The sequence below is a fragment of the Pyricularia oryzae genome, chromosome 4 (genome assembly GCF_000002495.2).
Source record: "Pyricularia oryzae 70-15 chromosome 4, whole genome shotgun sequence".
Classification (NCBI taxonomy): domain Eukaryota; kingdom Fungi; phylum Ascomycota; class Sordariomycetes; order Magnaporthales; family Pyriculariaceae; genus Pyricularia; species Pyricularia oryzae.
In genome coordinates this window covers 2,715,561-2,740,303 of record NC_017851.1, presented here as the reverse complement: position 1 = coordinate 2,740,303, position 24,743 = coordinate 2,715,561, and the positions used below count along the sequence as shown (strand labels likewise).

Below are 24,743 nucleotides of genomic sequence, written 5' to 3'. Positions count from 1 at the left end.
TAGCTAAATAGGTACGTACCATGTAGGAAGTTATTTTACCTTGGGCAAGTCCGCTATGTGTGCCAGCTGTTAAACTTGAGATTAATTCGATCATACCTTAGTTATTGCGTACCTACCTTACCTACCTAGCTAGGCAGAGCCGTATTCGGTCTGATTTTGGGGGGGAAAATCAGGTTGTGATGTATCGGATCCCCTTTTTTTTCTTTTTCTTTTTTTGCCATGAAATTCCTCATTTTCTCAGTGTTTGGTGGCCACTTTAAGTAAGGTTATGTTGTGCTCAAAGGCACTGCTGTCGAATCATAAATGCAGTGCTAGTTCAGATCGACATGACGATTTTCCATCACAGCTGCAGAATACAACACGCGTGCCCGAATAACCGTGTCATCTCACCTTCAGCTTGCATTGGTCTGTTTTTGTTTCCAGGCGGAACCCCGCAGGACCGACACATGGTTCCAAAATTCCATGTCCCTGTCACTGTTTAGGGGGCGCCTGCTTATCGTTCCCTCGTTTCATCCCAAGTTGACCGTCCCGGCGGTAGGACGGCAGTCAGTCCAGTCAGTTTCTACCAGTCTGTCCATCCGACGTTTGACATCAGTAGAGTTCGGTGCAGGTCTTAGCAGCCACCGGGACGCACGAGATCCCCCTACCTGCCTACTCTAGTTTAGACAGAACTAGACTAGGTACATACTTAAAGTACCTAGGTACCTAAGCTACTCTGTATGCGACCATGCCTGCGCGGGATTTTGTTAGCATCGCAGACGCAAATGCAGGTGCCTAGTGCGTTGCCTCCCTCAGACAAAGAAAGGTAGATGCAAGCCTCAGTGATCTAAGTGATACATACCTTACCTACCTAGCAAGCTACGTAGGCACATATGTGCCGATGTACAGTATAGGCGCAATTAGGTTATTAAGGATTCCGCTATCGCTATCATTTCATCATTTCGCAGACCTTAGCCATATCTGCAGCAGCTCAACCGTCATCTTGCCCGTGGCCACTTGGTGCTAATGTGGTATAATGCCGGCTACTTTTGTTCCTTCCTTGTCTTTTCTTCTCCTTTTTAATCTTTTTATTTTTTATTTTTTATTTTATTTTTTTTACTTGCGAGGGATGCAAAAATCAGACGAAAGAGACAAAAAAAAAAAAAAAAAAAAAAAAAAGCTCCGATTTTTAGGATGGAACGGACTCCCACAATGACCCGAGATGTTTACTGGCCCAGAAGCCACGAGTAGATCGATGCAGCAAGGAACCAACCCACTAGGGTCAAGGGAACTTCGAATTGTGGGTGCGCCGCTTTCTTGTTCAGTGTTGGCAGGATTCCCCAGTAAATACCGTGCTTACCAAAGTAATGGTGTAGAACTAGTAGTATAAAGTAATTACTACTCTGTACGTACTTCGTAGTACTGGTAAAAGAACCAGCCTTGCCTGTTTATTTCCATCCGCCTCGTGTCATGTTCCTCAGACCATCGATCCCGAGGGTGCCGTCTCGCAGTCTCAAGTTACGACCAGGTACCGACGAACGAGAGGGCGCGACCATTCGATCCGTCTCAACGTTTCTCCACCCGTCGCTGTTAAAATGCTCCTAGGTTCATGGTTGGGTTGATGTCCAAGCGAGGGTAATAGAAGCTCACTATTATGCATACCCGAATTGGTAGGTGGTTAATACGGTGGCTTGTGTGGTAGCTCGTGGCGAGAGAGACACCAGAAAAAAAAGTGATAAATAGATAAAAACATAAAAAAAATAAAGAAGCACCCCTCTGCAAGTGTAGTCAAGAGGGGGGCGGGGCGCGTTTTTCTGGTCCAAATGGTCGGAAAATATAATGAAAGTACAGCACCGTGAGACGAACTGTGCTGAATGTATTCTATCATAATAAACAGAAGTCAAGGTACCGTAGCAGCAGGTTTTGCTGCATGCCGGTTTTTTATTGCTCTCTTTTTTTTTTTTTTTTTTTTTTAATTTAAAAAAACAGCTAACCAAATTTTCTCGGACAACTACTTTATCGGGCAAAGCCTCTCATGGTTTCTGAGTAGCATTTTGAGGCATGCTGTATACTACTGAGTACATTGTAGCACGCTCCCTCCTTAATTGAGAGACCCTGGACCTAGACAGAAACGCCGCAATCAGGCCCTGCAAGCGTTGGTGGTAAACCATTCTATCGGCATCCAATGCGGGATCATCTCAAATGCTGCTCATACGGTACCCATTTTGGTTCTCTCAAGTTGTTTCCCGCTAGTGACTCAGTTTCCTCGCCAAGCTTTCCTGCTACCATTAGGTATACCCCGATGGTCAGTATGTACTGTAGGCAGTTATGTTTGTGGTCCTGCAGACGGCCTGATCTTTCTCGGGCAAATCATCTACTTTTAGACTAGGAGGGATTGGGCAGGGAAAAAGCTGAACTTTTATTACCACTGGTACATATGTCACATTATGTAGGGTCTGGGGGAGACGCTGCCGATTCACCCTGACTCGGACTCGAAAAAAAAAAGAAAGAAAGAAAAAAAAGGCCCCCTTCTACCCTCGTTTGTCAACCAGTTCCGCTCCAGCAGGATGACATCGGCACAGATAGGGGGCAAGCGCCAAGAAACCAGGTAGCCCACTGCAACGCAAGAGGTTCGACAAACTGCCATCACTAGAACAACTTCAGCGCAGGCAGCAAATTGTCTTCGCGGAATATGTGACGGTAGAGGTCGCCCGCTCTAGACTGCTGCTGCTTCTGCTTCGTTCGCCCTGTCAACGCAGATAAAATGTCAAGGCCTGGCAGGTTATCTAGACCTAGATCGTAGCGGTCAAAAGCAAAGAACAGCAAAGTTTGCTTCTGGAAGCGAAGGGGAAAAAACGAAAGAGAGATCGGTGACGGCATGACATAGGAATCCAGACAGTAGGGAGGACGTGGCATTAAGTTCATCCGATTCACGCCTCTACTCTACTTGGGATGTCCCACGGAAAAGCGCTCCAGGTGAGCAAGAATTAAGGTACCATACAGTACGCACACTGTAGAGACGGAGTTTGGTAGACGAGTGGAGCACGTATCCTTGGGGGGCGCCAGCGCAAGGTAAGCAAGCTTGGCGAGGTAAGCAAAGGTTTAAGGTAAACAATATTAAGTGGCTTTCTGTTCCCGCAAAGCGCCCGGCTGTTGGCGAATCAAATTCTTCACCAGAAAAAAGTCACGTCACGTCAGCTCCCTTGTCAGCATCGTCTCGGGCGCTTGGCTGCTGTGGGTTCCGCTCACTGGACACCCAACCAGAAAATAAATGGCCAGGTTCTGTTGCTTGGCAGGTCGGCACAATGTGTTGTGTGTGTGTATGCGTGTGGCTTGGTGGGTATCCTGGACCCTCTCCTCTTCAGGTTGGTCCGGCTGCCCCAGGATCGATGCAGGATTGGATGGCGATGGATCTAGTGCAACTTTACCGGAGTAAACCAAACCGGGGCCATCTGCTAAATATATGAAGCGATTCAAGGATTGCTGATTTTTCTCGGAAGTTACCCTCTTTGCTCTGTTAGGGTCAGGTCACCAATGAGAATAGAAAGGAGAAGAAAAGAAAACCCTTTGAGAATGAGGTGGTGAAGAAGAAATAAGGAAAAGTTCTAGTCTACGTAGAGAAAAGTCCACGGAGATGGCTCGAAAACCAACAGATCCAATTGCCTGCCCAGTTGATTCGGAGGAGGTGTAGGAACAAGGAATCGCACACCCGTCACATTTTCCCACCCAGGCCCGGAAGACAAACATTCACTGTACAGTACAAAGGGGAAAATCAAGCACTTGGAGAGTGCATCCATCCCATCATGGACGCTTGGGGTTTCATCCTGTTCCTTCACAGCGCCTCAAGGCTTTTTTTTTTTTTTTTTTTTTTTGAACGCCGCGTGGGTTGGGGCTCGTCTAGCCTCTAGCCTCCGTCTTTTTTTTTTTTTTATACAAAAAAGCGCATGCAGACAGGCGGTGGGTGCAGCCATCTTGATTTTACCATGCAGGTAGCCAAAGCCCAGTTTAGGTCAGGGTTCGTTGGATTTTGATCAGGGTTGTAATCAGCAGCGGGAGTGCCCTTTTTTGGACTTTTCTTTCTTCTTTTTTTTTTTTTTTTTTTTTTTTTTTTATTGTTCTCCCCTACTACGTACAGGGTAATTCGGCTTCCATACGGGCGGGGCGTCAGAGCACGGGATTTTGTTCTTCTGCATTATTTCTGCTTACTCGTAATCAATCTGCCCGTCGCCATATTCGATACTCGGCTATTTTCTCTGGGATCCACACGCGGCTCTAGATAGGCTCATCTCGATGTATCGACGGACGGGAAAAATGCCTTTTTTATAACTTTGGTTCCGCTGCTATATTCTCACGGGTGGCACACGCCACGAAAAGCGTTGGGATATTTGCAGGCGGTATCGCAATTCATCAATAACCTCGCACATTTGAGATTTGATGAAGGGGTCGAGAAATGTTTGGGTGGTGTTCATGTAATTACGCTACCAACCAACCTCCGTGGCTCGACCAACGTGACAGCCTGAGGTACACCGATGTGCGCTGTGATACTCTTCTCTAATATAGAGCCGGGGATCTTGGGGTATGACTGGACGCCGATGCTGTTCAATGAAGCTTTCCGAAACCTGGGTGCTGACCTGGTCAAGTATCACCTGAGATTTTGCAATTGTGGCAGACTTGAGGTATGATGAACACGCCGCCCAATAAATAACACACATAAATCCTCCCCTTCCGTTTTTATTGTTATGTTTTTATTTATTTATTTATTATTCCATCTTTTTTACGACTTATCGCATTACTCCGTACATATGTACAGGTCAGATGCGCAAGGGTGAATATGCACATCAAGGGCATCGTTTGCTGGACCCCGTGTCCGAGAGGGGAAACCGGCAGAAATCTGGCCCATATCATTCTCACGGTGAAATGGTGGCACGCCACACAACCACTGCAGCGAGCGTATCACAACAGCCTCCCTTCGCCTCCCTACGATGGTGTGTGTGGTTGGTTTGTCAAGGGTTGGCTTGTGTGCTACCGGTGATGGGGTGGAGTGGGTCAAAAGGAGGGGAGCGAGATGGAGTGTAAGGGGTGAATTATTAGGGGGGTGAGGGGGTAGGGGTGTTAAATTGCATGGTATACCTTACGGGGTAAGTAAACAGAGTCTCGTACAGTATTAAGGGTGTGCACAAGCTTGACAAGGTAAGGTATGTATTGAATGTGCCTACCAAGCCCCATCTCCCACGTATGTACGTGGTTACGTGGTAAGGTAGCTGGCCACAAACAAGTGGGCCAGCAAATGGAAACTTGGCGGGCCCCAACCCAACCTACGAAAACCAACTATTACAAAGTACGTCAATGTTCTGTACTGTTAGGAGGGTACGAAGTAATTCAGCCCCTTGTTCGCTGGCAACGGGCCCACAGCATAATTTGAAGGAGAGAACCGAGGTCTTGTAATTCAACTCGGCGGTAGCCGCTGTACAGTACATACCAGTAGTACGATGAGCGGCGTGACATCCATGCTGTGGGGTACAAAATAGAATAGAGGAGTTCTCGTACATCATTCCGGGCAGGTATGATTCTGACAATCTTCAGGTGATGCACGTCTTCTCGGCAAATTTCATGGCTCTCACTGATTGATTTCCTAATGTGGCGTGTTGTTTGTGGCTTTCTGCAAAAGAGAATGTTGATTCGAAGAGGAAAGAAGACGAAAAGCGAAGGAAACCCCCCATATCGGCCCCTAATAAGCAAAGCGTCGATGTGACACTGCGCCTGTTCTTCTCCCCTCGTCGCAGGCAGTCCCATGATCAAGATTCAGGCCGGGGCTGACCCCTGCGTGTTTTATTTACAGCACAAAACGCATAAAGGAACAACACATGCCGTGCCTGGACCCCCGAACTGATTGATCCTACAATACGTAGCAATCCGATCAATTCGTCACCCCAAGCTTGTTTGGTGCAACCCGAAAAATCTCCCATGTTCGTTACTCTACAAGGCTAGCATGATTCGAATTAGGATGGAGAAAAAAAAAATTGGGGGGAAGCTAAAGGTAAGAGGAGAAAACAAATAAGAGAAGAGAGAAAGAAAAGGGGGTAAAAACTTTAAGGAAAGTAAAATAAACCGAAAAGGACAAAAACTACTGCAGGGCTAGAGCTAGGGTATCTAGGGTCGAGCCCGGGCTTATGGAAGAAATAAAGGAGATCGACGGCGTTCATCAGGCTGCCTTTGTCTGGGTCGCCTTTGGGGGTTTCTTTTCTTGTTGGGCTGGTTAATCGAGTCGAACCCAGCCTGCAAGTCCAGCCTCACAAGCCACACTGGATCATCCGAAGCCTTTAGTGCACGCCACACCTGCAGATTAGTGGCCCATGACGACGGTTGTGCAACCCGACTGCGCGGTTTGCTTGTTCTCACCGCTTGCCCGGATGCTTCGCCGGTACACCGATACAAGACACAGATAAAATAGCCCCCCGCCCCAACAATGGAATACAATACATGTTCAGCAAGTCCCCCCACACTCGCACAGATCCCAGAATGCCAGCACTCACTCTCTCACAATCACCACATGCAGTAGTCCAACCTTGGCAAGCGAGTGGGCGTGACGTGAGACGCGAATCAACCGCACACGCTCGACCTTGTTCGTTCTTGTTCGCGGTTGTTTTTCTGCCCCAGTTGCTCAACCTTCAATCTGCCCGGTGAGCTCCGGTGGCTGACACAGGGCAAGGCGGGGGTCAATTCCGTGATACATGTCACGTTAGTTTGATGTTGTGGCTCGATATACGGTTTTAGATTGCTATATTTATTCTGTATCAATCAATATACCATGCCCGTGCTTTCCTTCTTCTTTGCATATGCGGGCCATAGTTGCCGCAGTCTTGGTCCATACTCAGTATAAGCATTTAGAACTCCAATGTGTGGGATTTTGTCGAATAGAATGCAGACCTCGTTTAGTTCAGCCGTTTAGGCGTTCATGCATCACACATGCTTGTATGTGCCCAACTGCCCTCGCCTTCTCAGTCCTGAGCGTAGCCCTCATTGTGACGAGGTTCCTCCAAATTTCCAAATTTCCAAATGGCCAACGTGAGGACCAACCAAGCTGTTTCTCTTATCATGACAATGGTCGGCTAGAACCCAGGAGAAAGAGCGGAGGCCTTGATATAATAGTTTGGCGCGTTGAATATACAGTAACTCTTCCAAGCAGACTCCAAGCCGGCAGCTATGCCCGGCGAGCATCGACCCTCCAAACTACACGCCCATGGTGGCAACAGAGGCCTAACACGAGTTGCTTTAACAGCTCCGACCAGTGAAGAATAGATTGTTTGCACATGTCGTTATTGTTTAATAACTCAAGGGTGGTCATACATTCTCCAACAATTGCCCAACATGGGGAGGGCCATGCGCCTTCATGCGCCAAGGAATCATACACTAAAACAATTGGTCTGCCCAAGCCACGCAGCCCATATCTCGCCAGTTCGGGGGCCTAACAAGCCCTATACGCTACGGAGTATGTCTACACAACTGTGCATAATCAACACAATAGGGTGGCGTCAGATCAGGACTCTGACTTGCCCGAGATCTCCCGCTCTGGCGTATAAGTCGTCTCCATACCCCCATTGTCTTCTGCGTGCGAGATCATCGCAGCCTGAGCCACAGCTCGTGGCTGATTGGACACGGTAGGGCCACTGGTCTGCGCTGGCGGTGGCACATGGGCAGAAGGACCCGCGGCGCCATCGACTGGCGCGGCTCTCGAGGCAGCGTTGGCAGTGGCTGCATGTAGCCGCTGATCCAGTGCTTTGAGGGCGATCGCTCGTCTCCTTTCCGCCTCAGCCCTAGCAGTCCCTGGGACACCACGCTGCAGATATGCTCCGTCCCCACCACCGCTTCCTCTAGAAGCAGCGGACATCATGTCGGCCTGCGAAAAGGGCACACAGATCCGCATGGCGACCAATACACTGAACACCTGCGCCGATATTGCCGCCACCAGGGGCTTTGCTGGAGTAGGAAAGAACTCGGCAAAGGCAAAAGTCTCGCTCGCGTCGCCGCGGAGAGAAGATGGCTGGGAGCTGTCGAGGTCCGGGAACGCCGTCTTGTAGAAGCGCAGATATGTCCAGCTCGTCAGGAGGCCGAAACTCCCAAGGAAGAATGGCGTGCTCGAGAGCAAAGGCGTAAGCGAGAGCGCAGTGATGACGCCGATGTATAGAAGCGGGAAGCGAGGCACACGCAGAGAGACTATTCCGCGGAACAGAGTCACCGTGTGAGCCGGCACTAACTGGCTGAACGCAACCAGGAAAGAGATCTGCAGAGGTACAGAGCCGCCGATGGTCGTGAGTCTAGATATCGGGCATGTAAGAGTCAGTAATAGTTCCAGAGGCCGACGCCAGCGCATCGTGTGATAGTTGGCAGCGAGGCCGCAGAGATCAATACGCACGTCCAGCGCTCGTTGCGCGTCAACACAAAGAATATAAACATGATGGCGAAGCAGAGAAAATTGGGAATCAGCGAGCAGACAAGCAAGAATTTGGCAAACTCTCGCGACGACCATGCCCGCTCAAGGTAGCGACCCCCATGATATATTGTGACCCCTGCGAGCGCAAGGGTGATCAGGTTGCTTTCAACAAGCGTTGTGGTGACAAAGGTCCAAGGATATACCAGCGAAAGCTGAGGGACCAGATTCAGATACGGTATGACGATGTCCGACTCTGCAGACCACTGCCGGTAGCGGATGGCGGCGCCGAGAAGGGACTGCACCACGAGGCCGATGAGTAAAATGCGAGTAACCGGCGGAATGTTTAGCCTTGTCGGTGGCATCTTTTTCTTCTTGCTATTATAGCGATTAGAAGCTCGCTGTGCTTGTCGATGATGACTTTTTGCCCGCGATTCCTCTTTGCGCACGATGTTGGTCTGGCAATTAATTCACTGCGGCTCGACCGCCTCGTCATAGGCTTTCTTTCCAGTTATTCTGCTGCTCGACCGCGTCGCGTCGTCAAAATCTTTCTTATTATGCTCTTATGATTTTGGAGCAGCTCCAAGCTCCGCCTACAACAGCTGGTGCGACGTTGGCAGCCAGCTGTTTGCGGCGGACCCGCTGACGTGGACTGATGTCAAGGGTCCTCCAACCTCGTTGTGGCCTGAGGCAAATATTCTTGATCAAGCCCCAACCCTCAAGGCCAGACAACTAGACTAATATCGACTTTGAGTTCAATTCAGAAGAGTCCAACCAGGTAGGTAATTACCCAAGGTATCTAGGTGGGCAGTAATATTCAGGTATAGTCTAGTAAGTACTTTCAGGTATCTTGGGTAAGGTGCCATGCCTGATGTGCCAGTAAATCCCCAAAGTAACACTTCACCTGGGTCTTTTTTTTTCCCTTTCACACTCTACGATACTACCGGTAAGGTACCTGTAGGTACGGAGTACCGCTCGGCTGATGCTGCGCTAGTGTGCCTCCCTCTCCTGTGCGTTGTTTCGACGGCTGATCTTGGCTTTCAAAATAAATATAACCATCAAGTTTCAGATGAACATTCGGAGGGCATTAAATCAACGAAAAAGCCAAGCAGGGCGTGGCAGTCCATAAAGATTTTTGGGCTTTCATGGGCGCCAAGCGATTTAATACGAGCCTGAACTCTCAAATGAAGAAGAGATTCATTCATGTATCGTTTCAATACCCACTCGCCCACTCGCCAACATGCATCTCTTTGTCTTTTGTTTGCCGCCTCATGGGAAATAATCAGAGTACCAGGTATATGTGATCGACTTGGTTGATCTCAAAGCTCCAAAGTCTCGGACCTCAAACGTCTCGAACCCTCGGTTTCTTTCTCGAGCCCACCGCCCTATAGAGTACGTGAAAAGGCCTTCGGTGCATTACTTGGGTTGAACCCTGGACCAGCCCTGCTCCAAAAACAAAGTCTGTCAGCATGGAGACAGGGTGGGTTCCTAAGCTCCGTAAAATTTTGCCCAATCAACTTCAATTACGGCCGTCCCAGCTGGCACCATACCATCCATCCTCTGGATAGGCCACCATATCGCTTCATGGCTCTAGAACTGGGGGCCACGACTCTCCGATTCCGAATTTCAGTGGTTAATTGAAAATGGAATTCACCTTTAGTGGAAGACCAGAATTACAATAGCACCTTTTCACGACCAAGAGGGACAAGGAAGCAGGCGGCACTCCAGGTTTGTTGTTCGTTGCCCAGTTCACCAATCAACTATGAAGTAATTGCTGGTCCTCCTCGAATGATCCACTACCGTATGTACCGCAGTACTGTACTTTTCAACTACTTGGCAGCATGGAGGTACCGCTCGTTGGGTACGGTTCTTGTAGATCAGACAAAAAGCAGTCTGCAGTTACATCCCAGACCGAAAGAAATCGCAAATGAACGTACTCTGCAATGACTACCTACCGTAGATCCGTTACTTACAGTCTCTTGAATCTTGGTTAAAAAGCAATACTGTGGCACCTGCTTTTATTTCTTTCAATCTCTGTCATCGTTCGATCTCGCGCTGGGCTGTCTGTCAAGAATCGGGTGGCGGCGATCCTAACGTTCGTGGGTTCAAAATTGGTTTTAGGAGGCTGTGCCACGCTCGTACCAGTACATGCTATATCTCATGCGTTACCCCCCTTCAGGTTTCTGGGGTCAAGCACACGTTTGCCGAACCCCGTTGATCTTGAATCGCTTGAACACAGACCCTCCCCTGCCGACATTGTGGAATGAATGATGTGTCAGCCCCACCAACCAGACCCTACTTCATAATTTTAGGGACGCCCTCTTTTTTTTTTTTTTTTTTATCTTTTCTTTGGTTGCATTGTGAGTTGCACGAGAAGCCAGTTATGCAACTATCCTGTAAGTAGGGTTTGAAAGATGTGAATGGTTAACGGCTCCCCGGAAGTTGTTCTTTTGATCTGAGCTCGATGATGTGCTGAGTGGCGACTTGGGATTCGACGCAGTTGCCACAGAAAGAAAGATTCAACCCAAAAAGAGCCAACAGGTGGGTGTTGATTAGGCTGGCAAAAATTAAACCCAACTGACAATAGATTCAATGTGCAGGGAGGCAGGCGGTCACAGCTTTGAAAGGCTAGTTGTGGGTTCCATTTCGAGAACATCTGGTTTGCTCGGCGGCGAGCTTAGCACAGGTACAAATTTTTCGTACCGGTACTTTAGAGGTACGACTCGATGCTTGTGCTTGCTTGGTAAGGGGCTCGCTGGCTCCATGCTGGCATGCATCCCCGCCCGTCCGTCCTAAGGCTGCGGCCGCTGCTGCCCGTGTGGAACAGACGCATGAGTTTTACGCTACTGATTCTTTGGAGTACGCCCCTCGGCCGATTGTGTCTGGACTGGCAGCCCGCCGAAAGCAGGAAAATAAAGAATGATAGAGAGAAAAAAAAAAAAAAAAAAAAAAAAAAGGAAAATATATTTGAAAAGGTAGAAGAAAGGAGAGAAAATAAGGAGCTACCAGTAGACTAGAAAGTATTCCGACAGATAAAGATCTTCTAGTGATCGTCCAGGAATGTACAGCAAAGTACATTTGGAAAAAGTCAACCAATCGGCTAAGACTTGGCGAAAGAGACAACGATCCAGCTTTTTTGAGACAGACAAAATAGGTTGGGACTGCTTAGAGGATGGGTGGGTTTTGACGTGATGATGGATGGTGTGGATGTCATGGGAGGAAATACAAAGTAAATGCCCGCTAAAGTTGTCCGGCCGCGTGCCTGGTCTGCAAGGTTTATGGCGGGTGGGCTGCCGTAGATTGGCTGGGACGGCTCCACCTCCGTTCCCCTTGACCCCTTCCATACACCCAAACGGTACGTACCTCTCATGGGTGACCCTTCCACACATGGATCCTAGTTCCTTTTTGGTCTGGTGTGGTGTGCAACCCTCCATGCCAGCAGGGCCATGGTCGAGCGGCGGTTCGACAGGGCACAAATGGGACGGACAGATGCTGCTCCTGCTGCTGCTACCGCTACTGCTGCTAACTAACTGCTGTGGCCGGTGCGCGACCTGGTGGCCCTGGCCTTGCCTTGCTTTGGCCCGTCGCCTAAAAATCGACATCCACTTGTAGTGCGTCCATCCATTGGATTTCCCTTCAGCCCGAATTTGTGATGGAACTTCATTCCCGCTTCCACCTCCGATCGGTTCTTCGACAGACAGAAACAAAAACCCCGAAAACCAAAAAGACTACGGCGGATTCAAGAATTCTGCGTCGAAAGGCATCTCGGGAGGAAGACACAATCTCATTCCGTGGCAACTGCACAGCCGTTGGACACAGGTAATCGGGAGGTACTCGCTCTACCGTTTTTCTTGCCAGCCGTTCGTCCATGTCCCGGTGAGCTGGCGGTTCAGACGCGCACGCCATGAAGGAATTTCTCGACTCGGACAGGCTCAACTTTCTGGTCTGGAGGTACGTTTCCGAGGCGTTTTTACTCGATCCACGCGACTGCATCCGGATCAATCAAACATCCAAATGCCGAACAATGGATTACTGACCATGTGCCGCGTTTAGATATTTGCTTGAAGGAAGTAAGTAACTTCTGGGGTTGTGAGATGCAGCTGGATGACCATGGTCGGGTGTGGGTATCTTTTTTTTGCTCGTCCCGGGTCGCAGAACTGACAATCCGTCACCACCACCTCTTTGCCAAAACAGATTATCGAGAAACGGCTGCCAAGTTCCAAAAGGAATGGCGCGTCAGAGAACCGCACCGGCAGTTTGATTTTGCACCTCATGTCCAAAATCATGCTCTTGTTTCCATCGTCAACCGGGGCCTTGTGTACTGCGCCCTGGAGAGGGAATTCGCCGAGTCACAGGTGAGCCTTGAATTTATTTTCTGAAAATTCAATTCTTTGGCGTTATTTTTTTTTCTTTTTTTCTCGTTGCACCCGCACCACACATGGCCACTCTACTTGGCCACCAAAACCAATCTGTCGACCCTTCTATGATGTTTCAAGTGATCACCGCATTTTTCATACATTTCTACCCAACAAATCATTTTCGCTTTCCTCTAGATGGTCACTCTAACACAGGTGCACAGGTGCCTCAAACTGCGTCGGGAGAACCCCGGGAGGCGCCGCATGGTGTTTTTGGACCCTTGATTGTACAACCACCAGCGTCATTAAAACCGCAGAAAACGACCACTTCAGCCCCAGATGCTGCAACAGAAGCAGGCGGCACAGCGACGGCGTCACCAGTGACAGCAAACGCAAATGTAGCTGACACCACTGATGCCGATGCCGATGCCGATGCTGATGCCGACGCCGATGGGGACGCAGATCTGGACGCAGATGGTGATGTCGATCCTGATGCCGACGCAACAGGAGAGGAGGACAACATCCTTCCTACAGTCGAGGGAGAAAACAACCGGAAGCGACAACTGCAAGCGGTCAACGGCTCGCCGATGAAGCGTGCTCGGCTTGGAAATGGCTACGAAAATGGAGTAGAGACTGGACCGACGCCCATGGATATTGATGAGGCCGATAGTGGCAACAACAACAACCACGCTTACCCGTCACCACTGGAAGTTGACCAGATTACGACGCCTCCTCCACGGACGTTTGGGCCTGAGCAAGGCACGCAGGTCGACAAGGTTGATGAGCTGACCCCCGAAACCATTTTTCTAAGTACGTCTGCCGAGGATGCATCGACAAACGCGGGCTGTGGTGCTGTGCCACCTGCTACGCCGCCAACAGAAAACACACCGTCCCGGAGTCAACCCAACCCTATCCTTCTGCATTGCGAGTGGAGCCCCATTGACCCATCAGTCTTGGCGGCTGCTGGAACCGATGCGCTAGCCCGCATTTGGACCGTTTCGCGTTCCACCCAAGCTGGGCCCGTGCCTGGACATGCGATAGATCACGTGAGCAGTGTCTTCGGCAATCTAACCGAGGATGATGCCGCCCCCGATGCCGTTATAACTGCTATGGCATGGAACTGGGACGGCAGTGCTCTCGCCCTTGCCACAGACTCTGGGAACAAGGCACGGATTAGCATATGGGCTGCCGATGGCACACATCTGCAGCGCTTCGACGTTGCTGAACCGCCAATCATCAAGCTCAAATGGCATCCCAACAATACTTGCGTTCTTGCTGTAGCGCCCGACACTGAAGGGACTCTTGTGACGGTCTTCGAGACCCAGGTGTCGCATACAGTGTCATACAGCCTACCCAGTCATGACCTTGACGCAAATCCCCTCGACGCAGCATGGATTAGCGATACCGAGTTTTTATTATGCGGAGGAAGGCTGCTAGAGTCTTTTAAATACACAGAGACTGAGATCACTCCGGTGAGGAAGTTCCCCACAAGGGAGAACGATATCTTTACCCAGGCTCAGTTTGATTGGCGGTCCAAATTGGTGGCGACTGCCAGCGAGACGGGCGTGATAGATGTAGGTCTACTGTTCAAGGCGGGGGATTCAAAAGCTGGCGATCCACGACAGGCGATAAGCTGACATTTTTGCTCGTCATTTTAGCTCTGGGATGAGTCCGGTCAGCGTCGTTCGATTCCTGCACACTCAGGGCCCATAACGTCACTATCATGGCAACCGTTACAAGGCAACCCACCAGACGAGGAGAGACTACTTGCTTCAGGCGGGGAGGATGGGATAATCTCCGTCTGGAATGCACGAGTGCCTGAGAACAAGCCGAAGTGGTCGATGACGATGGAGCCGCCCATTGTGGCGTTGTCATTTACGCCTGATGGTGCCTTTATCGCTGGGGCAACTACGGACAGAATACTTATATGGAAAGTGGGCGAATATTCTATCCCCCGAGCGAGTTGGAGCAGGACCTCTCATCCGGGCTGGTCCAACTCTAAACCTGTCAACGGTGCTCCGGCCAGTATCGAAGATACCCACTGCTTGTGCTGGGATGCGAGCGGTCAAAAATTGGCCTATGGTACCAACAGCTTAGTAAGTCCAGGTTTCTCTCAGTCTATGTCTTGCTTCCATTGCTGACCAATCTTTCAGATCGCTGTGATCAACTTTAGGTGACAGGGAAAACCCGTATCCACGGGAGTTTAGGCCGTTAGAGGCGATTCTCATTTGTCTGGACACTGTTTTTAGAACTAAGTTGTGTAAAGCATTCTTCATCTTGTCTTTACTGGGCGAGGTGTGCCTGGCGCGCCACAGACAATTGGTGCTTGGCTGAGTGGGCTACGTCGTATAGTTGGGATGGCTGGGATATACGGAGTTGTAGGCGCTATGTGGGGTTCTCGTTTGTTTCTCGGTATTAACACCAGGAAAGCCGATCTAAAATAGCCATGCTATATTATATACAGGAGCATGGTGTTGCAGTATAAGGCCATCTGCAATCTAGGCTGTGCGGCTTTCAAGGAGCAACACAGTTTCAGTTGTATAAAGGAAGAGTGGTATAGTTGATCCAAACCTCTGGGCCGGTAGGCCTTGAGATACATGAACATGTATACCTACCTACGTGCCTATACAGTGCACAAAAACACATAGTCGTCAGTACATACCTTACATCGTCTGAATATCATCATCATTCGAACTTTGCCCAATTTGGCATATTCGTCAGGAGGCTTGTTGGGTAAATAAAACTGGCATTTACAATCCCTGTCAGTTTCACAAAGTTGCACCTTGTATTTATTTTCTTAATTCCCTCCTGGTTACCTTGCAGCTCCCCTGAGCTGAGAGTTGACATATCGCATAGAACAAAGACTCACAGAAGAGACAGCGTTGAATGGAATAAAAATATGGGTCTTGTGCACAACACCACATGGCTGCCATTATCTTTCTCCCTGCGGGGTCAGGGACAAAGAAACATGTCTTGCAGATGCAAGACATGGTTAATCAGTCGCCTTAATTTGTGTGCGTGCTCGAGTACTCACGTACCGAGCGGCCGCCCAATGCGGCATTGTGGGGTTGCTCTGTCCACATAGTAGTCTCGATCCGCTTCACCAAAAGGAACAAACGCGATCATTCATTCAATCAAGTCTACGGGTTGATAATATGAGGAAGGAAAAAAGAAGACGAATACAGTCATTAGTAGTCTTGGCATATGTTGTTTTGTGCGAGTCAGATGGTAGTAGGTACCTACCTACCTGGTAGTTACTGAGAGCAGGTGGGTAGAATGCCGACCGACAGCCTGATTTTAGCATACCTAAGTACGATCCATCAGCAATAGGCATCGGAGATGTCAAACGCGATTGGTCGTCATATACGTAAATTTGTAATAAATGTAAAAGAATACATGCTGATGGAAAGTTCGGCAAATCAGGACCGCCCACTTGATCTCTCGATGTTCCTTTTTTCCTGTTTCTTTTGCGCAACTTCACCTTTAATTGCAAACAAGTCAAGTCATTACCGCCCTGGCCTAGGTACTATAACATCACCTTTACTGCATGTGCACGCCCCACTTTGAACTCACATCAGTTCATCCACCACTCGAGCACTGCCATCACTGACCTCCAGGCAAGGCAGCTTCCCGTGCGCATGAGCCTCTCATACTCTTCTTCTCTGTGTTTCTTGTTTTTTTCTTCTTCTTTTGCAGATCACGGACGTTTGCTTTGCAAACAAAACATTATCAAGTCTTTCGTAACACAAACATCCAGGAAACTATTGTCAGCCAGGCAACCATTCCTCGAATACGCCAGCGTGCAGGCTTCCAGCCTTAACTGCCCAAATATCATTATTAATTCCCGCTCCAGGAATAATCATCCCGCCGGTACCACGCAGCAGAACAAACAATGTCCAATAACAACCCTCACCTGGCCGGGGCGGCAGGGCAATCGCCGCACCACTACTCGCCCACATCCTCGTCGACCGCCGCCGACTCTGGCTACCACTCACTATCAACGCCTGGCAACGGCGGCGGCGGCGGCGGCAGCACCAGCGGTGGCGCTTCTTCGGGCGGCGGAGCTTTCAAGCGCACGCCCCGTCAGCAGAGGCCGCCGTCGCCGCGGCCGCAGATGTACGGCATGGCTCCTTCGCCCGGCGTCTTCACGCGCGAGATGCGGGACCGTCAATCCCGCGGCAAGGACCCCTACGGCTCGGATGAGGACGGCAGCGGAAACGGCGGCCACCCTGAGTTTCCTTCTGGCCCGTCCGGCATGCTTGGTCAGACTGGATCGAGGATAGGGTAAGTGATGCCTGTCCATCTACCGCTCTGGGAAAACTTGGCTGTTTGATTCCAGGGGTTTGGAAACGGGAACGGGAGTAAACAACCAAGGCACCTGCCGCTGGCATCCGTTGTCACCACTTGTGGCTTCAGAATTTACCTGACATATCTCTGCCTCTTTTTTCTTTATACCAAAAACAAACAGGTCCGGCCAAGGAGAGCCTCGTGAGGTCCTGGAGAAGCGCATGCGCGCAAGGACCTTCCTCGACGATCCGGAACTGTTGATGATCAGATCACTCGATACAGGCGAGGTACTCTCGCTTTCTTAACCCCTGCTCCCGTCCTCCCTTCTACCGGCAAACAAAATAGCGGTCGGGGCGTCACAAAGCTAACACAGGAATATGAGCGTTTAGAGCACCACAGCAGCGCGTTTGCATTTCATGAGCCAGCTTTGCGGCTTGGACCCAGAGTCCAAGTACTCCAGAGCTGCCAACAACTCAAGGTCCATTTACCAAGGCCATAGCAGTGGGGGCACGCGATCCGGCCCAGGCTCTTCTGGGAGGCCAAATTGGGGCTACAAGTAAGTGTTAGATTGGGACGAAGGCCTTCAGACGCGCAATATCCAAGGTCGGGTCAAAGGACGAGCTGCTTCCGCTCTGTCCTTCCTCCTTTGTTTGATTTTCCACTGGATAGCAATATCAAGGATGGAACGGAAGAATGGTTCGAGATGATTATATCCATACTGCTAGTAATGATCAGAAGGATAATGAATACTCGAAAGTAACAATGCCCTTTCATAATAAGTCCTGTTTCTTCTTCTTCTAATATGAGGGTATTGTACAGGACCTGAATGGAACTCTGCGGCAATGATGACCGAGGGAAAAACTAAAAGCACATCTGAGTATAGAAAACCGCGTATATATACCACCAGGATATCGCAGACCGCTTGCCATGCTCGCAATAGAAAAGAAAAAGAATAAGAACAGTAACCAGAGTATTCACCAAGTTTGTTGGTTAGATTCCGGAAAAGAAAACAACGGAGTAGTAGAAACGCCGGTCCCAATGCTATCATGGATGCAATCGCGTAGACTTGCCAGGCTAAGTCGGTCCTTATCTTCCCAACACTATTACGCCACCACCTCTTACAGCGTCACTAGGCATACCTAGCGCTAGTATACTGCCGCTGAGGCGGTTGCCATTGCCCATTGTTATGCGGGCTTCGGCTGTAGTCTCGGGTGGCAGCAGCGGGTGGTGCTTGTAGGTTGCCGTTCATGGTGCGCTGGTTTTGCCCATAAGCACCCCCTTGTGGTTGCCATCCAGGTGGGGGCACCTCGTTGATCGAGACCATGGCTTGCTTCTTTTGGGACGAAGAGGACTTCGCTGCTAGTGCAGCCGCTGCTGCCTTCTTCTTTTGCTTACGGAGCCGCCTCGACTTTCTGCGAGCAAAAGCCGTCCAGCAACAACACAGCAGTGCCAAAAGCACCAACCCTCCGACCGCACAGGCAACGGGAAGAACTATGTTTTTGTTGTCGGTCAGCCACGTGCCGACCTCGCCAGCAAAGGAGGAACCTGTGCAAGCTCCGTTGCTGCACTTTCCGCCACCTTGGCAGGCTGTGCCGTCGAGGAAGTTCTGCATCATTGTGAAGCAGGTATCTTTGCCAAACTCTGGAGACGCACAGCTAAGCTGGCATCCCGAGTTACTGCAAGCATAAGTATCATTGCCCGTAGTGAGCGATCCCATGAGTGTCTTGCACTGTTGGTTGCGTGAAGTACACTGGCCCGAGGCACAGGCCAGGTTCTGGCCTGACTCTCCACATGCCTGGCCGTTTGGAGCAAACGCGTTATTCGGGCACACACCCGAGGTGCCGCTGCATGTCTCGGCAGGGTCGCAAGATCCGATACTGGCACGGCATACGGTACCCGCACTTGCAAACTTGCACTGGCGGTCACAGCACTCCTCGTTGGCAAAATCGCAGGTCGATCCCGAGGTGAGCTTGCAAGTTTTGGCATCGCAACAAGGGTTGCCCTTGCAGCCATCTGGACCTCCGCAGTCGCATTCCTCGCCGGCCTCGACAATACCGTTGCCGCATTGACTTCCTGTGATGGTCTTGACGTCTCTGTTGCTAGCCAAGCAGCTCGATCGGACGCTGTTGCGACCTATGGCGGAGCAAATATTACCGATGGTGCAGGGTGAGAAGTTGGTGATCTTGCTCCCCGTTGAGGGATTCATAATAAACTGGCCCTTGGCATCGCACGAGTTACCGCTCAGTGGGCAGCACTGTTGCTTGGTCACCGTGCCGTCAGCACATGTGCCAGCCTGGCAGTCATGGACAGCACCGAAGGTGTGGCCAATCTCGTGGGCAATGACCTGCCACTCCTGCGACGTCTTCACGACGACATTCGCACCGGCGATCGTTTCGTTGGTGTTTCCGGCACCTGGCTTGACCGAGCCCTCGACGCAGAGCTGCCCCAGCCAGGCCAAACCAACAGCCGCATCAGTGTTGCATGTTGTCAGCAGGGTCCAGAAGGCGTTCCGATCCTTGAAATTGCCTCTCCAAGCCGAGAATAGATTCAGCCTATCGGTGATGGTCACCCCGCCGCCGCAATCCACATTCCAAGGAGCCTGCTCTGTGGCCTGAGCCGGACAGTTGTTGTCACTGATTGTAAGATTTTGTATGCCTAGGGAGATGTTGAAGCTGCTCTCGTACACTTGCGATGCCGTGTTAACTTGTGCGATGATGTTTTGCCGGATTGCCATGGACGAGTTGAACTGCTTGCCATATGTACAATCAGTCGCAACGCCAAGTAGAGCAACCTTCCTAGTTGTGGGGCAGCCGATGGTAGAGCCAACGGACGAGGCCAGGTTGACACCCGCACCGTTGCCCATCTGTGTCTGGTCCTGACGGCGCATCAGCTCGCTAGGCAGCCCGCTGACGCTCATGCCAGAGTCCAGATCTCTCGTGTCAAGTCCGCGATATATCGGATGCGAGTCGTCGGCATTGAAGTCAAGACCGTCGGAAGAGCAAAGCGGCGACCTAGCAGACAAATTCCGCTTCTTCAGTTCACCTTGGCTCGGCCCGTCGTCTCCATCGTGGCCGTGTGGGCCATCTCCGATATCCGAGTCCCTCCAGACTACCATGTACTCCTCGGCTGACCACTCGATCTCCGGGTCGGCGCGCTGCTTCGTCTTTCGGTAGGTTTCATCGGTCTGTATGTGGTGATCGTCGCCGTCGATCCTGAAAGCGCCTTCAAATATGGGGTGAACACCATCCCTCTGGATGTTGACCCTGGCCCAGCCGACGTTCTCCCAGTCGTTATGGCCTTCTCGTAACACAAAGGCTTGGCCCTGATATATTTTGTGCTCCAGGCGATCAAGAGGTTCTATGGCGCGCACCTTGCCGTCTGCGCCCATGATATGTACCACGGCATCCTTTGAAATAATATCGTGATTCGGAGCAAGCGAAAGCCTTACTTTTTGTCGCCCATTGTGAAGGATGAAGGACAGCTCAAAGGATGAGAAGGCATGTACCCGCCTCGAGTTGGCATCCGTATGAATGACGGGCTCCTCTAGTCTGCTGACATATCGTAGTGGTTGTCTATCCGTTGAGTGTGCTGTTCAATGCGACCGAGGCTGTCTCAGTATCTTTCATGCCCATTATGCCCAAATATATCCGTACAGGCCAGCATACCCCGCGCGAAAGAATAGCCGCCTCGATCTTGTTGTTTGCGGCCAAACCGTTTGCTTTATGGAGACTTACCAGTGCCAGACTGAGTGAGGAGCGCTACGGCTGCCAGAGTGGCCGCGAGAGCCCTCGAGAGGAACATGTCTGAGTGATTAAAGTCGTATCATGCAATCCATGAACGAGGTGGTGTTTGATAAAGGAAAAAAAGACACGAATTCTGAGTAGGTAGGTAGTTATGTTGACTCGAGTAAATATGAATTCCTCTCACGTTTTTTTTTAGTAGTGGAGCAGCTTTTTGAAATGGAAGTGAGAGCCAGCCCAGAAACGAGTGTATACCTAGAACATGACTTGTAAAGACAGAGGAAAAGGAAACCAAGGAAAACAATATGCGTGTATAAGATCGGAGCGACGGAATATCGAAAATGTGAAAATAGAACAGGTCAACGACAAAAAAAGGAAAACAGCAAACGGGGAAATGCGTCCGAGGGTGGATGGGAATGGAAGAGAGATGAAAAAGGGACGAAAAAAAAGATGCACGACGAAATCATCGCCAGTCAGCAAACTCTACCATCGTTAAAGCAAACTGAGCGGGTAACTTCTGGGGGTCAGACAACAGGGGCAGAGAACCGGATGGGGTAAGGTCGGTCGAGGCCTGGTCCAGCCTTCTTCTGTATTTGCAGGGGACAGGGGTGGGATATGTGCTCAGCCATGGCAGGACGGGGGGCTGTGACATGCGGCCTTGGCCCTACAGTACTGTATGAAAGCGGAACATTACACCTTAGGTACCTTGCCTGCCTGCCCGTTTTGCCTGATTTACTTGGTTGGCATTGCTCTACTGTAGCTCTCCCCAATCAATTGCATACAATACCATCGTGAATAGATTCCTACCTAGGGACTTGGCAGATATACAACCCGGCTGAGGCCACTAGCCCCGCCAGCCTAGGAAAGCTCATCCAATCCGACAACCCGGACCGGCACCAACTGCAAAACCCGCCTGATAATCAGTATAGCTGACATTGATGATACTTGGGACAGGTTCGGTAATATGTACCATAGTAAGGCAGCGGAACATGTTCGTCCCAAAACCGGCCAAACATTATGGTGCGGTATTATATGTCAGCCTACTACCATAGGAGAGGTATGGAGTAATGATAGGCAGCCAGGCCGGTCCGATTTTATTTTCTTCAATATTGTTTATGTATTACTTACTGTCTTTGCAATTACTCTCGTGATGCGCAGATCATTCGGGAGCAGTAGTAGTTCGGAATGGCCACATGAAAAGGCCTTCCCCCGCAGTTACGATGGTCCATCCTGGTTAAATTACCAACGCGTCGCCCAGCGGACTGGAACCACCGTCAAGATAAAGTCTTGAGGAACAGAGCTGCAAACTCTACTACTTATTGTGGCCTCTCGCCCGGCGGAGCATTTGAGAAAACAACAGTCGTTCACTGAACCTAAAGTACGACGTGGCACATAGGTAGGTAGGTACCTACCTACCTATTTACCTAGTCTAGTTCTAGTGAAGATGCTACACCGTTATGGCTGGCGGTTACGATTACATAGTTCTTCAGCTTCCATGCTGAGCCGTTTTACGTTTATTGCTTCTCTTCGGAACGAAAAGAAGGGATGAGCCAAAAAGAACAAGGTTTCAGACCTGTCCAAACACTCAAAAATATGGAGAATATTGACCCCACTTTTGTCAGTTTTCGTCTCAGGAAAAGCCAAGCATTCGTCACCGCTACCGACATTTCTTGCTCGGCGTTTTTTGCAACCGAAATTCAAGAGGAGCGTCAAAGTCAACTTTGTTCTTGTTTTTATTTTGTTGATCATAAAGCATGGCCCCAAGTGGCGCTTTCTGCGCCTCAATACGTTGTAGCTAGTTACTATTACCACGGTAGGAGATACCGTAATACAGCAAGCATCCAGCAGACAGCCTCCATGTACATACCTACCTACCTACCTACTGTAGTAGTGCTCGGCTCAGACCTCTTTCCTGGATTCAGATCATCCCTGCCCCTCATGGGCTCAGCCCCCTTCTCACCATTTTTGCCTAGCGGCGGGTGCTAGCCGCTTTTTCTACCTAGCGGTAGTGGTACAAAGTCCCTGCCTGCATTTTCCCCTTGCAAAGTCGCCGGGGTCCTAATCACGGTCTGCAGTGCGCTATTTCGGGACACAGGGCGGTGCAGGTGATCCTTATCCCTGAAAAAGCGATCACAGTGCCGCACCGTGGCCGCCACCAAGCCCGCGCGACAACGTGCAGAGAAGGGTCAATGATTCAAAACAACCTAATCCTACCATAGTACCTACCTAATCCATAATATTCAATCACCAATCGCAACTTCGGCTCAGCAATTGAAATACTGTAGTTTCTCTACGGTATTAGACTGGAAGACCAAAGCTGCGGCTCAAACACAGGTAATGTTTGTTCGTCTCTGTATGTACAATGTACGTCAATCGTTCGCAGATGTTGGATCAGAGGGAGCTTCAGCACACCTTTACTCGGCAACATTCCCTTCTATCCGTCGGCCCAGTCGGGTACGCCGAAATCCAGCGCAGAATCAACAAGTTTGCATTGGTCCCGGATTTTGCCGGCGCATTTATTTTGTTATCAAATCTTGATTTGGCTCTATGGGTGGCGAAATTACAAGAGCAACAGACTACCAAGGCTTACTACCGGTACTCAACTCGGCTACAGAGATCATCTCTGGAGTGACTGTTTACGGATAACAATACCTATTGATTTGGTCACCTGCAGTGTCTGGCCTGGACCAACATATTCTTTCTGCTGTGTGACCAGAACCCTTCTCAAGCCCCCAATACAAAAACCAACCAAAAGGCACAATGCTCCTTTGGGTGTGTTCGATGCTTACAGATCGGTAGTCGAATTTTCTCGGACCACCTAGGTCAGCAAGGTCAGGTAGTCAGGTAAGCTTGCAAAGCGTGGTAGGTTATTCCTGAACAAAGGGTAGTCAACTTCTTTTGTGGGCGTGCGCGTCCTGGTATAACCACCAATTACTTGTGGGCTGTTCCATGTTAATCTACTTCTACCAAGTCTATCATACGTAGAAAATGAGGCGGCCACCACCACGCTCCCAGGAAAATACCACATGCGGATGAAAACTATGCCCACTTTTTCCCGCTGGTCTCTCTCTCTCTCTCTCTCTCTCTCTCTCTCTCTCTCTCTCTCTCTCTCTCTCTCTCTCTCTCTCTCTCTCTCTCTGGCCGAGCCTCAAAACTACCCTTGCAAGACAGATAAAATGGGGGCCGCAAATAACTATAGTCCACCATCCACTTGGCATCAAATGCCTATGCAATCCCCCTCAAATTTCATTGCGAGACTTGGGTCAAGGTCCTTGCTCGAAAATTTGCAGGAACCATCGGCCGAGACGGTGACGGTCTTGCCATTGATGACGATGACTTTTGAGCCGGATTTGGGGATGCAGCTTGATTTAACGGGACCATCTCCTCCGGATTTCTTGCTGATCAATACCTCGCAGCCAAGCGCGGACACAGCGGGGATGAGAGTAAGGGCCGCGAAGGCGAAGAGGGATTTGAATTGCATTTTGTTCTTGATATTTGTAATGTTTTTTTTTTTCTTGGTGGGAGTTGCTCCTTTTAACGCATATATTTGGTTTCCAAGTGGTGAATATACACCGAATGACAATAATTTCCGAGAAATGAAAAAAAAAGGAAGCCGGAAATCGTAAGATGTGAGTAATTATCGCTACGCCAGCGGCGCTTATAGTGAAATTGCAAGATGTTGGTGGAAAGGGATTGGCGAACCAACTAAAGGCAGCAGAACTCCAAAGTATTTATCATGACCTGCCCGAACTTCAAAAAAGGTATCAGAGATTCAAAATCTATTTTGTTGGACGATGAATAGCTTCTACAAAGTCCACGACTGCACCTTTCCCTCCTGTAACCGCAGATCTGACTATTACCTGTTTTAGATGCCCGATTAAGGCGAACAAGGTTCGTAACCCGATTCGCGAGCGATACTAGTAGTTCCCTGGTTGGTGAGAACCTAAGGTACTT

At 50.0% G+C, this 24,743-nt stretch overlaps 6 protein-coding genes across 6 annotated transcripts; 2 read left to right on the top strand and 4 right to left on the bottom strand.

Annotated features, from left to right (window-relative positions):
- Positions 1 to 3,907: 3,907 nt before the first annotated feature.
- Positions 3,908 to 4,172, bottom strand: MGG_17133 (uncharacterized protein; the record flags this gene model as incomplete). The annotated part of the gene is made up of 2 exons (XM_003716741.1): positions 3,908 to 4,054; positions 4,113 to 4,172. The coding sequence occupies 2 exons, from the start codon at positions 4,170 to 4,172 to the stop codon at positions 3,908 to 3,910; spliced, it is 207 nt and encodes a 68-aa protein (XP_003716789.1).
- Positions 4,173 to 6,950: 2,778 nt separating this feature from the next.
- On the bottom strand, positions 6,951 to 9,001 carry MGG_03197 (uncharacterized protein). The gene is made up of 2 exons (XM_003716740.1): positions 8,393 to 9,001; positions 6,951 to 8,294 (listed from the first exon to the last, which is right to left on the bottom strand). The coding sequence occupies exons 1-2, from the start codon at positions 8,770 to 8,772 to the stop codon at positions 7,517 to 7,519; spliced, it is 1,158 nt and encodes a 385-aa protein (XP_003716788.1). The 5' UTR covers positions 8,773 to 9,001; the 3' UTR covers positions 6,951 to 7,516.
- Positions 9,002 to 11,882: 2,881 nt separating this feature from the next.
- Positions 11,883 to 15,444, top strand: MGG_03198 (uncharacterized protein). The gene is made up of 6 exons (XM_003716739.1): positions 11,883 to 12,358; positions 12,461 to 12,477; positions 12,602 to 12,762; positions 12,987 to 14,336; positions 14,421 to 14,858; positions 14,916 to 15,444. Exons 1-6 carry the CDS (start codon positions 12,312 to 12,314, stop codon positions 14,937 to 14,939), a joined length of 2,037 nt encoding a protein of 678 aa, XP_003716787.1. The 5' UTR covers positions 11,883 to 12,311; the 3' UTR covers positions 14,940 to 15,444.
- Positions 15,445 to 16,124: 680 nt separating this feature from the next.
- On the top strand, positions 16,125 to 18,029 carry MGG_03199 (uncharacterized protein). The gene is made up of 3 exons (XM_003716738.1): positions 16,125 to 17,046; positions 17,231 to 17,336; positions 17,439 to 18,029. The coding sequence occupies exons 1-3, from the start codon at positions 16,655 to 16,657 to the stop codon at positions 17,607 to 17,609; spliced, it is 669 nt and encodes a 222-aa protein (XP_003716786.1). The 5' UTR covers positions 16,125 to 16,654; the 3' UTR covers positions 17,610 to 18,029.
- Positions 17,731 to 21,298, bottom strand: MGG_03200 (zinc metalloprotease mde10). Its single transcript, XM_003716737.1, has 2 exons — positions 20,784 to 21,298; positions 17,731 to 20,637 (listed from the first exon to the last, which is right to left on the bottom strand). The coding sequence occupies exons 1-2, from the start codon at positions 20,848 to 20,850 to the stop codon at positions 18,179 to 18,181; spliced, it is 2,526 nt and encodes an 841-aa protein (XP_003716785.1). The 5' UTR covers positions 20,851 to 21,298; the 3' UTR covers positions 17,731 to 18,178.
- A 2,607-nt stretch (positions 21,299 to 23,905) lies between these two features.
- On the bottom strand, positions 23,906 to 24,449 carry MGG_17132 (uncharacterized protein). Its single transcript, XM_003716736.1, has one exon. It carries the CDS (start codon positions 24,268 to 24,270, stop codon positions 24,007 to 24,009), a length of 264 nt encoding a protein of 87 aa, XP_003716784.1. The 5' UTR covers positions 24,271 to 24,449; the 3' UTR covers positions 23,906 to 24,006.
- Between the last annotated feature and the right edge of the window lie 294 nt (positions 24,450 to 24,743).

What these genes read in the sequence shown, in the direction of transcription:
- MGG_03197 (XM_003716740.1), bottom strand. Translation starts at nt 8,772, where the DNA reads ATGCCACCGACAAGGCTAAACATTCCGCCGGTTACTCGCATTTTACTC. An exon ending in ACGCGCAACGAGCGCTGGAC is followed by an intron (nt 8,295 to 8,392) that starts GTGCGTATTGAT and finishes CCCGATATCTAG; the next exon opens with ACTCACGACCATCGGCGGCT.
- MGG_03198 (XM_003716739.1), top strand. Translation starts at nt 12,312, where the DNA reads ATGAAGGAATTTCTCGACTCGGACAGGCTCAACTTTCTGGTCTGGAG. An exon ending in GGGAATTCGCCGAGTCACAG is followed by an intron (nt 12,763 to 12,986) that starts GTGAGCCTTGAA and finishes ACAGGTGCACAG; the next exon opens with GTGCCTCAAACTGCGTCGGG. An exon ending in GCGAGACGGGCGTGATAGAT is followed by an intron (nt 14,337 to 14,420) that starts GTAGGTCTACTG and finishes TCGTCATTTTAG; the next exon opens with CTCTGGGATGAGTCCGGTCA.
- MGG_03199 (XM_003716738.1), top strand. Translation starts at nt 16,655, where the DNA reads ATGTCCAATAACAACCCTCACCTGGCCGGGGCGGCAGGGCAATCGCCG. An exon ending in CAGACTGGATCGAGGATAGG is followed by an intron (nt 17,047 to 17,230) that starts GTAAGTGATGCC and finishes AAAAACAAACAG; the next exon opens with GTCCGGCCAAGGAGAGCCTC. An exon ending in GATCACTCGATACAGGCGAG is followed by an intron (nt 17,337 to 17,438) that starts GTACTCTCGCTT and finishes ATGAGCGTTTAG; the next exon opens with AGCACCACAGCAGCGCGTTT.
- MGG_03200 (XM_003716737.1), bottom strand. Translation starts at nt 20,850, where the DNA reads ATGTTCCTCTCGAGGGCTCTCGCGGCCACTCTGGCAGCCGTAGCGCTC. An exon ending in CCTCACTCAGTCTGGCACTG is followed by an intron (nt 20,638 to 20,783) that starts GTAAGTCTCCAT and finishes CGCATTGAACAG; the next exon opens with CACACTCAACGGATAGACAA.
- MGG_17132 (XM_003716736.1), bottom strand. Translation starts at nt 24,270, where the DNA reads ATGCAATTCAAATCCCTCTTCGCCTTCGCGGCCCTTACTCTCATCCCC.